The 14,052-nt window shown below is 40.5% G+C and overlaps 1 protein-coding gene across 9 annotated transcripts in view; it reads right to left on the bottom strand.

The window, feature by feature from the left end:
• Window positions 1-1,099: 1,099 nt before the first annotated feature.
• DIDO1 (death inducer-obliterator 1) overlaps window positions 1,100-14,052 on the bottom strand; it is a 63,005-nt gene continuing 50,052 nt past the window's right edge. For 6 of the 9 annotated variants that reach the window (XM_040438625.1, XM_040438629.1, XM_040438624.1 and 3 more), the window contains 10 exons: window positions 13,214-13,724; window positions 12,295-12,454; window positions 11,942-12,058; window positions 10,812-10,910; window positions 10,432-10,564; window positions 9,808-10,297; window positions 7,087-7,240; window positions 6,901-6,990; window positions 5,936-6,131; window positions 1,102-4,454 (listed from right to left, as the gene is read on the bottom strand). In XM_040438625.1, coding sequence (XP_040294559.1) covers window positions 1,204-4,454; window positions 5,936-6,131; window positions 6,901-6,990; window positions 7,087-7,240; window positions 9,808-10,297; window positions 10,432-10,564; window positions 10,812-10,910; window positions 11,942-12,058; window positions 12,295-12,454; window positions 13,214-13,724 — 5,201 coding nt within the window. In that variant the 3' untranslated portion in view covers window positions 1,102-1,203. Of the gene's footprint in view, window positions 4,455-5,935; window positions 6,132-6,900; window positions 6,991-7,086; window positions 7,241-9,807; window positions 10,298-10,431; window positions 10,565-10,811; window positions 10,911-11,941; window positions 12,059-12,294; window positions 12,455-13,213; window positions 13,725-14,052 lie in introns of all 9 variants that reach the window. The other 3 variants (XM_040438632.1, XM_040438631.1, XM_040438627.1) reach the window with 2 other exon arrangements.

Genomic DNA, 14,052 nt, shown 5'->3' with positions numbered 1-14,052 from the left:
TTTTTCAGCCTATCTTACATCACTGTACCCCCAACCCCTTTAAATATTTTGCCTGAAGCAAAATATGAAGTCATAAAACATCTACAATTAGTGAAACTTAACCATAGTAGATATTTATTCTACTTACAAAATTAACATTTACATTAGTAATGTACAGATATTCTCCCATAAAAAAACACTGATTTACACAAATTCTCAATATTTTCCCAATTCCTGAATAGAGATCATGAACTCAGAAATTTCTATGCAGCAGAGTATAGAATTAATTTGCTATTGTTCTCTTCAGAATACTTTATATGTCACTGCCCCTTTAACCATTAACTTATAGGTGCATTTTAACCAATGACTATGTTATTCATAGAAATAAAGTGCAGATTTTGGCCATTTGTGAATAAAACCTTGTCCAAAATTAGAAAAAAACCCCCGCTGTATTCCAAATCCAGCACCACACATGTCCAAAGGTTGTGTATAGTATTGCACCTCAGCCCCCTTAACTTCCATGAAGCGGACACTGAAAAAAACAAAACCACACATAAGCAGGTGTGCTGCTGTTTTTAGAAGGAAGCATCCCTGTTTTTCCAAGCCTCTACAAACCGTTAATTCTGCATATGTTTAATTTCCAAGTAAATATATATGCTATATTAATCATTTGGGGCTAATGAAGGGAAAAATGGACACCAAAACTATAGTTGACTGTCTGGAGAAACTAGCAGCATCAGATGTAGAATGGGAGAACCATCAAGAATTTTATAGTGTTTTTTTTTTGTTTTTTTTACAAAATATTCCATTGTGTATGAACAAGAAAATCCTTCTGACTTTCCTTGCAAGATGCTATAAATCTAATTTAAGTATGTACAGGTATCTACAGGTACACATGTACTCAGTGCAGGGCCCCATCCTTTAGAGCATAAAAAAAGGTTTCAATGCGTTATCAAACTGCTAGAGAACAATGGTGTGAACAACGAAACGCTCCTCTTCAGTGATATAATCACCATCTTAATTGTCCGATGCGAGGGTAAGACGCGAAATGGGGACCAGTGTGTATGACAGAAAAGCTTGCCCCCGTCAATTAGGGGAGCAAAATATAAAATAACAACATATATATATATATATATATATATATATATATATACACACACACACACACACACACATATATATGTACATTAGTATAGTCCTGTTTCTCTGCCTTTAAAAAGTTCATCATGTCCGACTTGAAGGGGCAGGCTCATTTGTTGATGTGCTCTTGGAAGAGTCTTTCGACCTATCTAATTTGGAGTCTTTGTTGGTCTCATTGCTTTTGCTGCGGACGGTACGCTCTCGTCCTCTTTCCCTGTCGCGGTCTCTTGTTCTGTCACGATCTCTTTCTCGCTCACGGTCTCGCTCCCTGTCTCTATCACGATCTCTACTTCGAGACCTGTCCCTACTCCTTGATCGATCTCTGCGTCTGTATGAATCTCTGTCACGGTCTCTATGCCTGTCCCGGTCTCTATCTCTGTCACGATCTCTGTCCTTCTCTCGCTCTCTGTCTTTTTCTCTGTCACTATCTCTATCCCGATCTCGTTCTCTGTCCCGGTCTCTTCCTCTGTCCCTATCACGATCTCTGTTTCGCTCTCGATCTCTGTTCCTATCCCATTCCCTCTTATCTAAATCTTTATCACCATCTCGCTTTTTCTCCCAATCTCGATTTGATTCTCTTGTTCTTGGTCGATCAAAATCTCTGTTTCTTTCAAAATTTCTCTCTCTGTTCCAGTTTCTACCACGGTCTCTGTCCCACTGTACATCATTTTCTCTTTCCCTTCGTCTTTCATCAGATCCTTGATTTGATGCATGTTCTGATTGCTCTGTTTCATTAGATCCCTCAAAGTTTCGAGGTCTTCCCTCTAAACCTTGACTGCGATGGTCCTTACTCTGTCTGTAACTGGTAGATCCCCAGTGATCTGGATCTTGCCTATGTTCTGTAAAATCCTGATGGGAATCTGGGCCAGCTTTGTCCCAGTTTTCACTTCTGTGTGGAGGCAAAATGGTTGGAAGCTCAAGCAAAGGACGAGGTCGCATTTGTTGAGGTTGATCTGAAAATCTAGAAGTTGCAGGACCCCGTTGTCCACTATACGGGACAGGAACAGAAAGACACTGATTGGGAAATAAAGTTGGTGAATTGTTATTAGGATCATCCAACAGATGAGGTGAAAGGCCTCTTGGTCCAGGATAGTTACCTGAACCCTGCAAGTCTTCAAATTTATTTGGATATTGTCCACGAGGAGGGAGATTTGATGGTGCAGACCCTCCAAATGATGTCTGAATCTGTGCTGCTCTAGACTGTCTAGATGGACCATCAAAATTAAATTGTTGTGCTCGTCCTCCCATAAATGGAACTGGCATGGATCCTATAGGACCATCAAATCTTGGAGGTCCATCAAACAGAGGTGCATCCCCAGTACCACCAAACCGAGAAACTTCTAATTCTAAATGTGGACTGTTTGCTCTGTCAAATCTAGGAGGTGAATGTCCTTTTTGAGTCGGAAAAGTATTAATAGATGCTCTGTCTTTAAACAGATGAGGAGGTTGATGACTGAAGTGTTCAGGCATAACAGACCCAAGTCCCTTTTGCTCAAGGTTTTCTTCAGACTGAAGGCTACTGTATACTTCTAAATTAACAGAAAAATTGTCTTCAGAAAACATGGAGGATGGTCGCAAACCTGCATTAGACATAGATGGTGGTCTCTGTTCGCCGAACAGTGGTAGAATGTCATGTTGTGGTGGCCCCAATAATGAATTATTAGGAAGCGACAAATGCCTACTATTGCCCTCCTCCCGGAAAGAGGCTACTTGGCCCTTGTTCTGTGCAAAAAGGGATTCCCTTGGAGGTTCGAAAGGATCAGGATGATTTCTACGAGGAAAATTTCTAGATTCCAAATCCCATGCTGGCTCTTGTGCCAAAGGAAATCCAGTAAATGGGACAGTCTGAATTCGTGGTAGAATACCTTCAGGTGTTGGTAATAATACTTTGCGTGGGGCTTTAGGTATGCCTATTGAACTTTCCGATGTAATAGTTACATCTTGTATGCTTTTCCAAGGTGCATCCTCTCGCTTCAAGTCTCTCTCAACTTTATCAAGGATTATTTCAGTTTGCTTAGTGATTTCGATACTAACTAGAGGTTTTGCATCTTCCTCTGTACTGGAAAATGGGTTTACTACAGGGATAGACACATTAGATTCACATAAAAATGGTTCAGGTTCTTCCTCACTTAATAGCTGTTTGCTAGGAATATCTCCAAACTCTAAACACATTTTTGTTGATGCCTGTCGAGGATCCCTGGCTTGTCTTGGATCTCGGCTGGTAGTGATAAGTGGTTCTGAAGTTGCACTCATGTTAGTCTGTGTTATACTAAGCTCTTGTTGGAAGAATTCATTCTTTATTAAGGAAGATTTTGGGGGAGGTGACATTAACGCATCAGATACTGAGAAATGAGCCATAGACACACCTACAGCTGCTCTTTGCTGCCTCAGAGCTTCTTCCTGTTCCTCCAGTTGTCTTTTTTGTTCCTCTATCTGCTTGTTTAGTTCTTCTAACATTTTTTGTTGTTCCAAAAGGGTAGAAGAATCAGGAACATTGCTCAAAATCTCGGCACCTACTTCCCCAGGCTTGACTTTACCAGCAGGAGTCATCTTATTAGGGAAATCTTCAACTGGAACTTTAGCTTCTTCTAAGATTGTTTCATCCTCTGGATCATATGCCTCATCATCATATAAATTTTCACAAGGTTGTTCAGGTTCGTAAGGCACTTCATTATTGTCATCAACTACTGAAGTATCAAATGCCTTTTCCGGATTATACTCTTCTTCTGGATCATAGGGCCTATCATTATCCTCCTCTTCTAACCCTTTTTCTTTTGTCAGTTGACCAAACTGCTGCACAATGGGGTCCACAAACCCTTTCTCAACTACAAGGTCTACAGTAGAGGTGACTGTTGAATCAGAAGATACAGCAGGAGAGTTTGAGGTTTCATCAGCTTTCTTATCAGATTTTCCAAAGAGAGTTTTCAAAATGTGCTCCAGTGGAGTGGAGGTCTTTGACACTGATGCAGGCTGTTCAGCTGCTGGTGGTGGAGAATTACGTGCAGAGCTGGCTGCAGATATGGTGTCCACTTTAATAGATGACAATGGAGGAGCAGAAGGAGCTACCCTTGGAACAGATTCTGCAAGTGGAGGAGGAGATCCTGGTGGTGTTTTACTTTGAACAACATCACTTGAGAGTGGCTGGTATTTCTGGAACTTCTTTTCTGCTAGAGATGGGATAAGAGTTTTACCAAAATTTACAATATCCATCTCCTCCTGGTTTGGAGCTTTCATTCGCTTTTCTTCTACTTTATCTGGGTCACTTGGAACGGGACGCTTGTTTCTCTGACAAATAACCAATCCAAGGATTAAGTTTGGACGTGTTGATTCAAGACCTACAAACCAAAGAAAAGGTACATCAGAGATGCATTTTCTTATGATGCCTCTTGCATCATGCACAAACATATTGTCCTCTTAAGAAAAGGTTGACACACATCTTATAGCATCACATGTCTATACAATTGGCTTGCCCCTGGAGACTGGGGTAAGCCAATTGTGAATCTATGGGGCAGTAAGCAAGGTAGCTATATTAAATATATGCAATTTATTTGCTGTTGTAGCTCCATGTCCATCATGTCTTCTTCAGGTGCTAAGTATAAGCTTCTACAGCAGGGGTCAGCAACCTCCGGCACGCCAGCTGTTTTGAAACTACAACTCCCAGTACGCATACTTGCTCTGCTTTTCTAAGAACTCTTATAAAAAGCAATGGAACATCCTGGGAATTGTAGTTTCACAACAGCTGGAGTGCTGAAGGTTGCCGACCCCTGTTCTACAGGATACACCTCTGAAACAGAAGCCAGGGACTGTGTTCTGCCATTCTTCTAATATGTGGGATTGCATTGTAATGCTTTTATTTTGGGTACAGAAGCTAGTGGGAATGTCAGAATGAAGTCAGCAGATTTGTAGCAGAAATTTCTGCAACTGAAAATCAGTTACATACAAGTGAATGGTCTTGTTTCAGCAGCAAGCAAATTGACGCCTTTCAGATGAATGGAAGGGTCCCAGAAATTTTGTCAAAAAATCTGCCCTGTGTGAATATATCCTTAGCGAGTTGCAGCATTTAAATGCAAAGCTAAATGGCACACATTATATAATGAATAGCACCAAAGAAACATACATCGACTATGTGTGGTCTGTTTAAGGCTAGATAGTGGTGGAGTCTGGGTGCTGGTATGGCTATACTGTGGCTGTGTGTATTAAAAAAAAAATAAAAAAAAAAAAATCGACCCAAAGTAGACAACAATGTTCAATGTGTGACTATTCATCTGGACTTGCCAAAGCTTTTATGATTTTATATCTGCTTATTGCAAATTATTGTATGTAATTAACAGCAGTGCGATGAAGAGGTGGTGATATACTGTTCTTTAAATCTTCTGGTGTGAATGTGTATTTAGTAAAACTTGTACGTTTTGGGTCTAGGTTCTTCATATTTGAGGTTTTATAATCTGATGTTATGTGTGCGAGGTCTTCCAGGAAGGCTCTGATGGACAACTTCGCCAAACGTCAACAATCCCCTTGTGGATGTGGCTTATGAAGGGGACATGTTTTCACTATTCTTACATGTAATGCTCAAAATTAACACTCATGTGTTTGAAAGTGGATGGATCAGCAACTCTTGAAGTTAAGCAAACAATGACGACATTTTATTTTTAAAAAAACTTTATTTCTTTGTTTCTTGAAGAAAGACATCAAGCAGCGGCACATTCCTGTCCTGACATACTGAAGGCAGTACGGGTTCAATACTTACCTGACCCATTTTTTCTAACTGACAACAGCGTGTGGATAAAAGTGATTTATTTTAAGCACAACTTCTTACCTGGTCCCTCAAAAGGCAACAGTTTTGATGGAATTGGGTCCTTTGCACTTAGTGGTATGAGATAAAGGTCTTTGACGTGTCGGTTGTTGTTGGCGACGACCCCGAAGCGACCACGGCTGCTAAAGTATGAGTACAGGGAGATGTACGCCACCTCTTCCTCTTCTGTGGCAGGGTGAAAACGGATCAAGGACAGTTCCTGGAAATCAAAAGCACAATATTGGTATAATAGCTTTCAAACAATCGTAATCTGGCATCTATGAGGCTGGATGGGTGGCAGATTATTAGACAAACATATTAAAACTCATACTGGAAGTAAGTGCTAGATTTTCTGGATAATCAGATAAAATGAATTTCACTGTATAGTTTTTAAATAATGAAATGTATGCAATATTGTGTAACCCTTGCTTAAAAAGAGAACATGTCATCATAAAATGACCTATTGTTTAAATCATGTTTTTATGTTAAACACTAGGAAAAGTAAAAAATAAATAATTACTAGGCCTATAATATGTTATACTATACTAAAATATGTTAGGACTTCCTGTCTTAAAAGCAACTCCATGACACAATGGACAGGAGCTGACCCCATTGGCTTACATGGGAGCGTTTTCTGGGCATGCTCTGTGACCTGTGCAGAGGTCAGGAGGGAGCTGATAAGCTGTAATATCACCCATTGTGAATGGTGGATCCAGTGGTATCTATACAGAGGTGTTCCTGGTCATTGTAATTCTGCCTGTGTTGATAATAGGTACTGAAAAGTTACCTGTACAGAACAGGAAATCATGACCTAATATTAGACCTAGTGGCCAGTGTGAAAATGGCAGGAATATATACACTTGTTTTTAATAAAATATATATAGTGACATGGAAAATGTAAAAATACCAAAAATTCTAAAAAATGTTTAACACAAAAATGTCATTTAAATATTAGGTCATTTTCTGATGACACTAAGTTGCATACTTACTTTTGACAAAGAGGACTTCAGTTTTCCCACATAATCCCACACTGTCTTTGGAGAGATTCTACCACCAATGTGAATGGTGTCTGGCAAGTCCTACGTGACACAAATATATGAATGTGAGATGCCATTGTTTGAAGGACATGGGTTACTAAAACACTATTCTATATAGACAGAAGACTAGACACCAACCTCATTCAGATACTCAACAGAACCAGAGACGGGGTACGCCTTGGTAACAAACTTGGCCACAGACTGCATGTTTATGAATCCTTTCCATATCGGACTCAGGCGAGAAAGGAAAAGGGATGTATCTCCATCTTGAGGTGACCGGATATCTGGTAAACTGTAGAGATGTAACCATAAAAAAGGTCAGCAGGCAGCTATGTGCTATCCTGAAAGATAGCTAAAGGCCAATAAGAAAGAAGTAAGCATTGTTAGGGTTTTCATAATTTCCGTTCTGGCCACCAGGAGATGTTTTTTTTCAAAGCATTGTAGTTAGGGACAGCAAAAAAGCTCCTCAAATCTGTTCTTGTATGGCTTAGACCAGGGCTGGCCAACCTGCGGCTCTCCAGCTGTTGTAAAACTACAATTCCCACCATGCCCTGCTGCAGGCTGATAGTTGTAGGCTGTCTGGGCATGCTGGGAGTTGTAGTTTTGCAACAGCTGGAGAGCCGTTCCATTACAGACTAGAGCATCCTCTTCTGTCCAACCTGAACAAGCACAAAATCTCAGAATCCTAAATATCTAATCTAGTAGGAGAGCAACTGGTAAGTTACTACTCACATCCGGCTAAGTGAAATCTAGCTAATAAATGCAGCAGGCTTGGCTACAATACAACACTGCATCACAACTATCTGTAGATAGGTACATTCAGCCCCAAGATGAATGTGGGAAGATGCAGATCCTCTCAATATTATGGGTGATACGCCCTAAATCTTACGTGTAGTTTGTAACACCTGCAAAAGCAGAATGGCTAATGTCACAATTGCCCCTTGCTGGATGAGTTAGTATAAAACTATGTGGCCTTGTACTTAAAGTATGAACTGAGCACTTCAAGATTATCCTGGGGAAAAATTGCAAGTGCACTGTAGTCGCCAAGCTCCTTGGTCCCATTTCCAATGTTTGCATTAATTACATGGACCTTTCGCCTTCATTTCAGTGTAGGTAAGCTTTTATTCACTGGTGTATGCTGGTCCGTATTTAGCAGCTGCATTTGAAAACTCAAACCAAGAATGGGGATTTAAAAATAAATAAATAAAAATTAAGCCATTTTTTTTGTTCATTTCTTGGTTTCGGCCTTCAATTGCCAATGCAAAAACCAATGTGACAGAGGCCTTAAATCTCCATGATACTTTTAGTTTGGGTTAACCCTTGAGTGGGCTAGGATTAGCAGATGTAGTACAGATGCTAAATTGCACCCACGCTATCGGCAGCAGAATGAAACCTTAGGCTACATGCACACGACCATTCCGTTTTTTGCGGTCTGCAAACCGTGGATCCGCAAAACACGGATGGCGTCCGTGTGTGTTCCGCAATTTGTGGAACGGCACGGACAGCCTTTAATATAACTGCCTATTCTTGTCCGCAAAGCGCGGACAATAGGACAGGTTAAAAAAATTATTTGCGGGGCCACGGAACGGAGCAATGGATGCGGACAGCACACGCATCTTTTGCAGCCCCATTGAAGTGAATGGGTCCGCATCCGAGCCTCCAAAACTGCGGCTTGGATGTGGACCAAAACAACGGTCGTATGCATGAGGCCTTAGGCTGCATTTAGAGCGTTTTCATGAAGGACACTAGTAGTGTGTGGTGTTTTCGCTTACAACCTTTCTCCTCCAGAGGTATTTTACTGCAGATCAGAACATACTGTAATAGAGACACATTCTCTTTGGGAAATGTTTGCCTGTAATTGAAGCCACTCCAAATCTTAAAAAGGAAAGGTATAGAGCGAAAAACTCTTCCCATGTGACTTCAGCTTTGAGTTTACCCACTTCCTTTACACTGAAAACGAGACTTCATTTGACCACAGCCCAAGCGCTCCACCACCTGGCATGTTGCATCTGTATTAAAGGGAATCTGTCCGCATGAGCTTGGATTATTACTTTCAGTATTACAGTATTGAGTTAGTACTGCCAATAAGTGGCCCAGATCACTTCTTTTTTTTTTTTTTTTACCCCCCCCCCCCCCCTTCTTCCCACAAATTGTCATTGCCCGTAGCTGCACTAAATATACACAGCCTGACAATGTATTTCAGCTTTGCAAACTGACACCCGGGGGACCGTAGAATTAAAAAAATAAAATAGCGCACCTAGGGCTTCAGTTAATACTACAAGAGCATGGTGACAGACTCTCTTAAAGGATGCAAAACCTGAAGCTTCCTTGATGATCTTAACTATGTTAGGCAGAACCTCAGATGGTATAGGCTCTGCAGTCATACAACAGGCAGTTAGATTGGCTTACTGTAGCTGTATTTAATTCACCACAGGGTGGATTCACAACTGCCTCAAGTTTACACAATAGACAAATGCTTTCACTGCAGATGGCAGGCATGCAGGTTTTCAGGTAGACTTATCTATTAAGTAAAATTATGCCAGATGTGAATCCACCTGAAGGGGTGATACACAAAACTTTTTTTTTTTTTTCCTGGAAAAAGGTAGGCAAGAACCTACTGAACTCTTCAGGGCACAGAGGTAGCAGATTAGGTCTAGACTATGCCATTTGCATATCACTTATATAGTTACACCCCATACACATTACTGTATGTAAAGTACTCGATCGGACCCACTGTTCTACAGGTTATATGTAATGCTCTAGTTAACCAGCCTAGCTAGGAGTAAGCCAACAGGGTCATCGATCCACAAGAGGAGGCATGCACTGTATAGGTTCTGTAAGAACTTCTGGATTACGCACTTTACGTTTGGTGAAGACGATGATAAATATCGGATGTCAGATGTTGGCTTCATCAGAATTGACTTGGGGGCCATGAAGACGGGAGGAGGTGGTGGCTGTGATGGCGGTTCCTCATCCTTAATGAGTTTAGGGCTTGCATTTGGGGCAGCAGACACTGTAGAAACTAGGGGACGGTTGATTGCTTTTCGGGGATCTCGGCCAGATAAAGTGACTGTGGTAACAGGGTTGGAAGGGGATTGCAGAATAGGTAAAATTGGCTCAGGGTATATGGGGGAAGCACTGGGTACAGGTACATTCTTTGGGGCTGTTTCAGGGACAGTCTCGTCGTCTTCAGCAGTGTCCATAGGTGTTTCAGGTTCTTCAGGGGGAGGAGGTGGCTCATCTACAATCTCTGGTTCTGGTTTTGGTTTTGTTTCAACCTTCTTTACGACAGTTGAGGAAATAGTTTTCATACGTTTGTTTGGAGGCTCGTCATCAGCTGGCATCTGACCTGCAGAGTGAAACAGAAGATTTAAAGAGTTTTTCCTAAACTATAAAACCTCACTTAATGTAACCTTACGGGACTTGGACTCCATCTTTGGAAACATTAAATTCTTGGTCATTTTCTATATAGCTGAAGATTACCTGTACATATTTTACAGTTCAGATCAAAGAGATGGGCACGGTGCTGGCTTGTTGTATCGTTTAGCATGCTGGTAAATACATCTGGCAGTGCCAAACTACTCTTCTCTGGAGCTCGAGCAGTTTCTTGCTGTTCCTAAGTCAGAGACAATACACATTACAACTGAAGCTTTGAATTCAATTATTGTAATGCAAAAAGTAACACAAATATGAACCATTATCAAGCAAAACAATACGACTAAAGAAACCCGACAAACCCTTCTAACCCCAGGCAATCAGCTACCATTACCAGGGGAAACTATGTTGCCATTATCATGTCCAAATGCAGAATAGGGTATGGTAAAAGTGGCTTAATCTAGTTCATTTAAATATTTGTTACCTACCGTATCAGTATCAGACATTGGGGGGGATTCCTCCATATTAACTGTATTCCTGGAAGAGAATTTATTTTCCCCACGAGACTTGACCTTCAGAACCACACCCTATTAGAATGAGGTAAGAGGGTGAAAAAATAGCAATCAGACAACAAGCATGGTCTTCACATTCAATGTTATTATCTTCAAGCTACTTTCATAGTTTAAAGGCCCCTATACACATCAGTGTGTTGTCAGCTGAACCAGCTGCTGGATTCGGCACACACTTTAATGACTCTTCCCCGACTGATGTTAGGGTAGAGAAGGATGGGGCAAAATGGGTATTTTCACCTGATCCATTTTTTCTCCCGGAAGATAAGCTGCTGCCAGAAGCGTCTGGTAGCGCCTCTTTCTGCTCTCCCCATAGAATATACATACACATTGCTATTAAATATGTATGGGGTTGAGCAGTAAGTATAATTGGGAAGTAAAACACACAGAACACAAAACACACTGACTGGCTATGCAGTTTTGTCATTAGGAAGCCTATATTAGCATTTATAATCCTTAAAGCTGAACAAGGCTAGGTTCAAAGGCTAGCAGATGCTGGCACTTTCTGAACACCGATTCATTGATACTTAAACATACTAATGAACATAGGTAAAATATAGTTCAATAGAACCTGTCACCATGAAATGCAGTGCAATCTGCAGGCACCATGTTCTAGAGCAGAAGCAGCTGATATATTTTTGTGGGAAAAGATTCAGTAAAACTTATACATTTATATTGTTACTGTTATTGCTTGTCCTGTTCTGGACAACAGATCACTGTTGACATAGCATGATTTGCTACCCAGAATCAATGATTTAGGTATCCCCATAAACGATTATTTCCCCTGATGAAAGAACATTTTGCGATCTACAGTACCTTTACATAGGCCGATTATCTGGAACAAGCGTTCTTACTAACCTTAAACAGGGACTGCTATCACTGATCATACCTCCCAGGTGAACAATGAAGCCAGAAAGAGCAGAGATTTAAAATGTGTAAATTACAGGCTTCACTGAATGTCTTCCCACAAAACTATGTATCAATCTGCTCAGCTAAGATTTATGAACTAAGATTTTGTGGTTTAAAATGAGGTTGTGAGAAAAACACACCGATTTAGATCCAGCTTCTTTCCAGGAAGAAATCTTCTTCGATATGAGGTCTTCAGGCTTTAGACGCACCAATTTATTCAATGGGATTTGCTCACGCAGGACTCGGTGGAACAGTCCCTGAATATTAAACATATTCTATATTTACATCTCCAAATGTACTACTGGGCGTCTTCATCCTACACAACATTTGCAGGTTTACGTGCCTCAGTCAATAAGATGACTGACAATTTATTACTTACACAATCTAAGATAAATATACGATTCTCTATTCTACACGAAAATATGAATGGAATCCTCACTATAACAGATGAGAATGCCAATCTCCAATTATAAAAATGTTCATGAGGGTGTACCTGATTTTTTGGATCTTTCAGGTTGAACATCAGGTTTCGGTACTTGCTCTTGTAGCGGTTATCTGTATCCTTAAAGAGGCTGAACATTTCTTTTTCAATGTTTATGGCAATGTTAGCGACTTCGTTCTGAGACATCACCAAATCATCGCTGTCAGTCATCCTGTGTGGGGGGGGAGGGGGTTAAAAAAATAAAAAATTTCTTGTAATGTTTGGTGTGTTACGTATTAGGGTTAGGATATTAAACTTCAAACCTTGCAAGTACTTGGAAGCTTTAAGAGTAATATAGTATCTTTACTGGGGATAATGGGGTATCAAGTTTGCTAGAGAAAAAGATCTATAACTGAAAGTCTGTTCCATGCATCTTGAAATGAAACCGCTGCAGACATTTGCATCTTGTGAGCCTACTTTAAAGTCGGAAATTGCTTAGATTTGCTAACTTTACAAGTGTTCACTCACAAATACTAATCTATTTCATTACAGAGATCGCTGAAAAACCTCACTACATTCCTTGCACTGATATAATACCTTGACTGATCGCAGACATTGAGCTCCCCATCTATAAACATTGTGGGATGTGTCTCTATAAACAATGCTAATTCTGTTAAAAATTATATAAAATCCTTGCCATTGTTACTTAGGATCTATCCTGGTCATACGTTTCCTTTAAGATTGCAGTCATTAAGTATATTTGCCTGGAAGCTAGATATATTTCTAAAGTTCCTTTTACACGGGCCGATGTGTCAGGCAAATATCAGGAACGACCCTGACGTTCCTGATAATTGCTTGATTGTCAGCAAAACGCTGCGATTTCTTGTCCGCAGAGAATCACTGTTCCAGTCATCCTCAATAATTGACCCGATCATCGGTCTGTGTAAAAGGACCTTAAGTCTAGTGAAGATAACAAAACCTTCTCCCACACCTTTTTAAAAGAATTTCCTTCAACGACCTCCGAATGTTCTGTCGTATCTGTACATTAGGAACCTGTTGTGAGGAGCTGGATGTTGGCTTGGCAGACACTTTTGATGCTGGTGCTGAGTTTGCAGTAGAACTGGAGCTGGAGGTTGCATTGGAAGGAGAAGCAGAGGGCTTTTTAGGCAAGGAATTGGAGGTAGTCATCTTCTCAGTGGCTCCTGAAGATGATGATGGTTGAGTCTTTTTTGGAATTGGTGGCAATTTACTAATAGCAGAAAAAATGGAGCTAGCACTGGGTTTGGGTTTGATAGACATCAGGTTCTTGCTGCTTGTTGTAACTGGCGTAGATGACTGTTTGATGGGGGCTAATGGTGGAGAGATCTTCTTTAACATTGGAATTCTTGGTAGAGCAGATATTGGCTTCATCATCCCAACAGATGTAGGGGATGGAGGTGGTTTTTTAACAGGCGGTGTCGGGGTCTCCACTTTCTTTTCTGGTTCTTCGACTTTCTCTGCTGCTGAAAGTGAAAAAAAATAAAATGAATATTAAAAATAGAAGCAAAACAAAAAAGTGGAGTCCGGTTAGGCTGATGTTTAGATGGCACAAGTTAGAGTACAAAAAATTTGAGGTCTTCTGTCAGGTAATACACAGTACAAGGTTATGACCCCTTCCGAAGAGCAAGAGGATCAGGCATGCTGAATTTCAAAGTTAGATCGTTTGTTGTTAAATATTACCCGACAATTTTTGTGTTGTTGAAATTATCCATTTTGATCAACTAATGTGTATGGGTACTTCAAGATCTATTTAATCAGATCAGTCAAACTCTGGTACAAATTTGATCACAC

The sequence above is a fragment of the Bufo bufo genome, chromosome 6 (assembly GCF_905171765.1).
Source record: "Bufo bufo chromosome 6, aBufBuf1.1, whole genome shotgun sequence".
In the NCBI taxonomy this organism is placed as follows: domain Eukaryota; kingdom Metazoa; phylum Chordata; class Amphibia; order Anura; family Bufonidae; genus Bufo; species Bufo bufo.
This window is presented reverse-complemented; position numbering and strand designations above follow the sequence as displayed.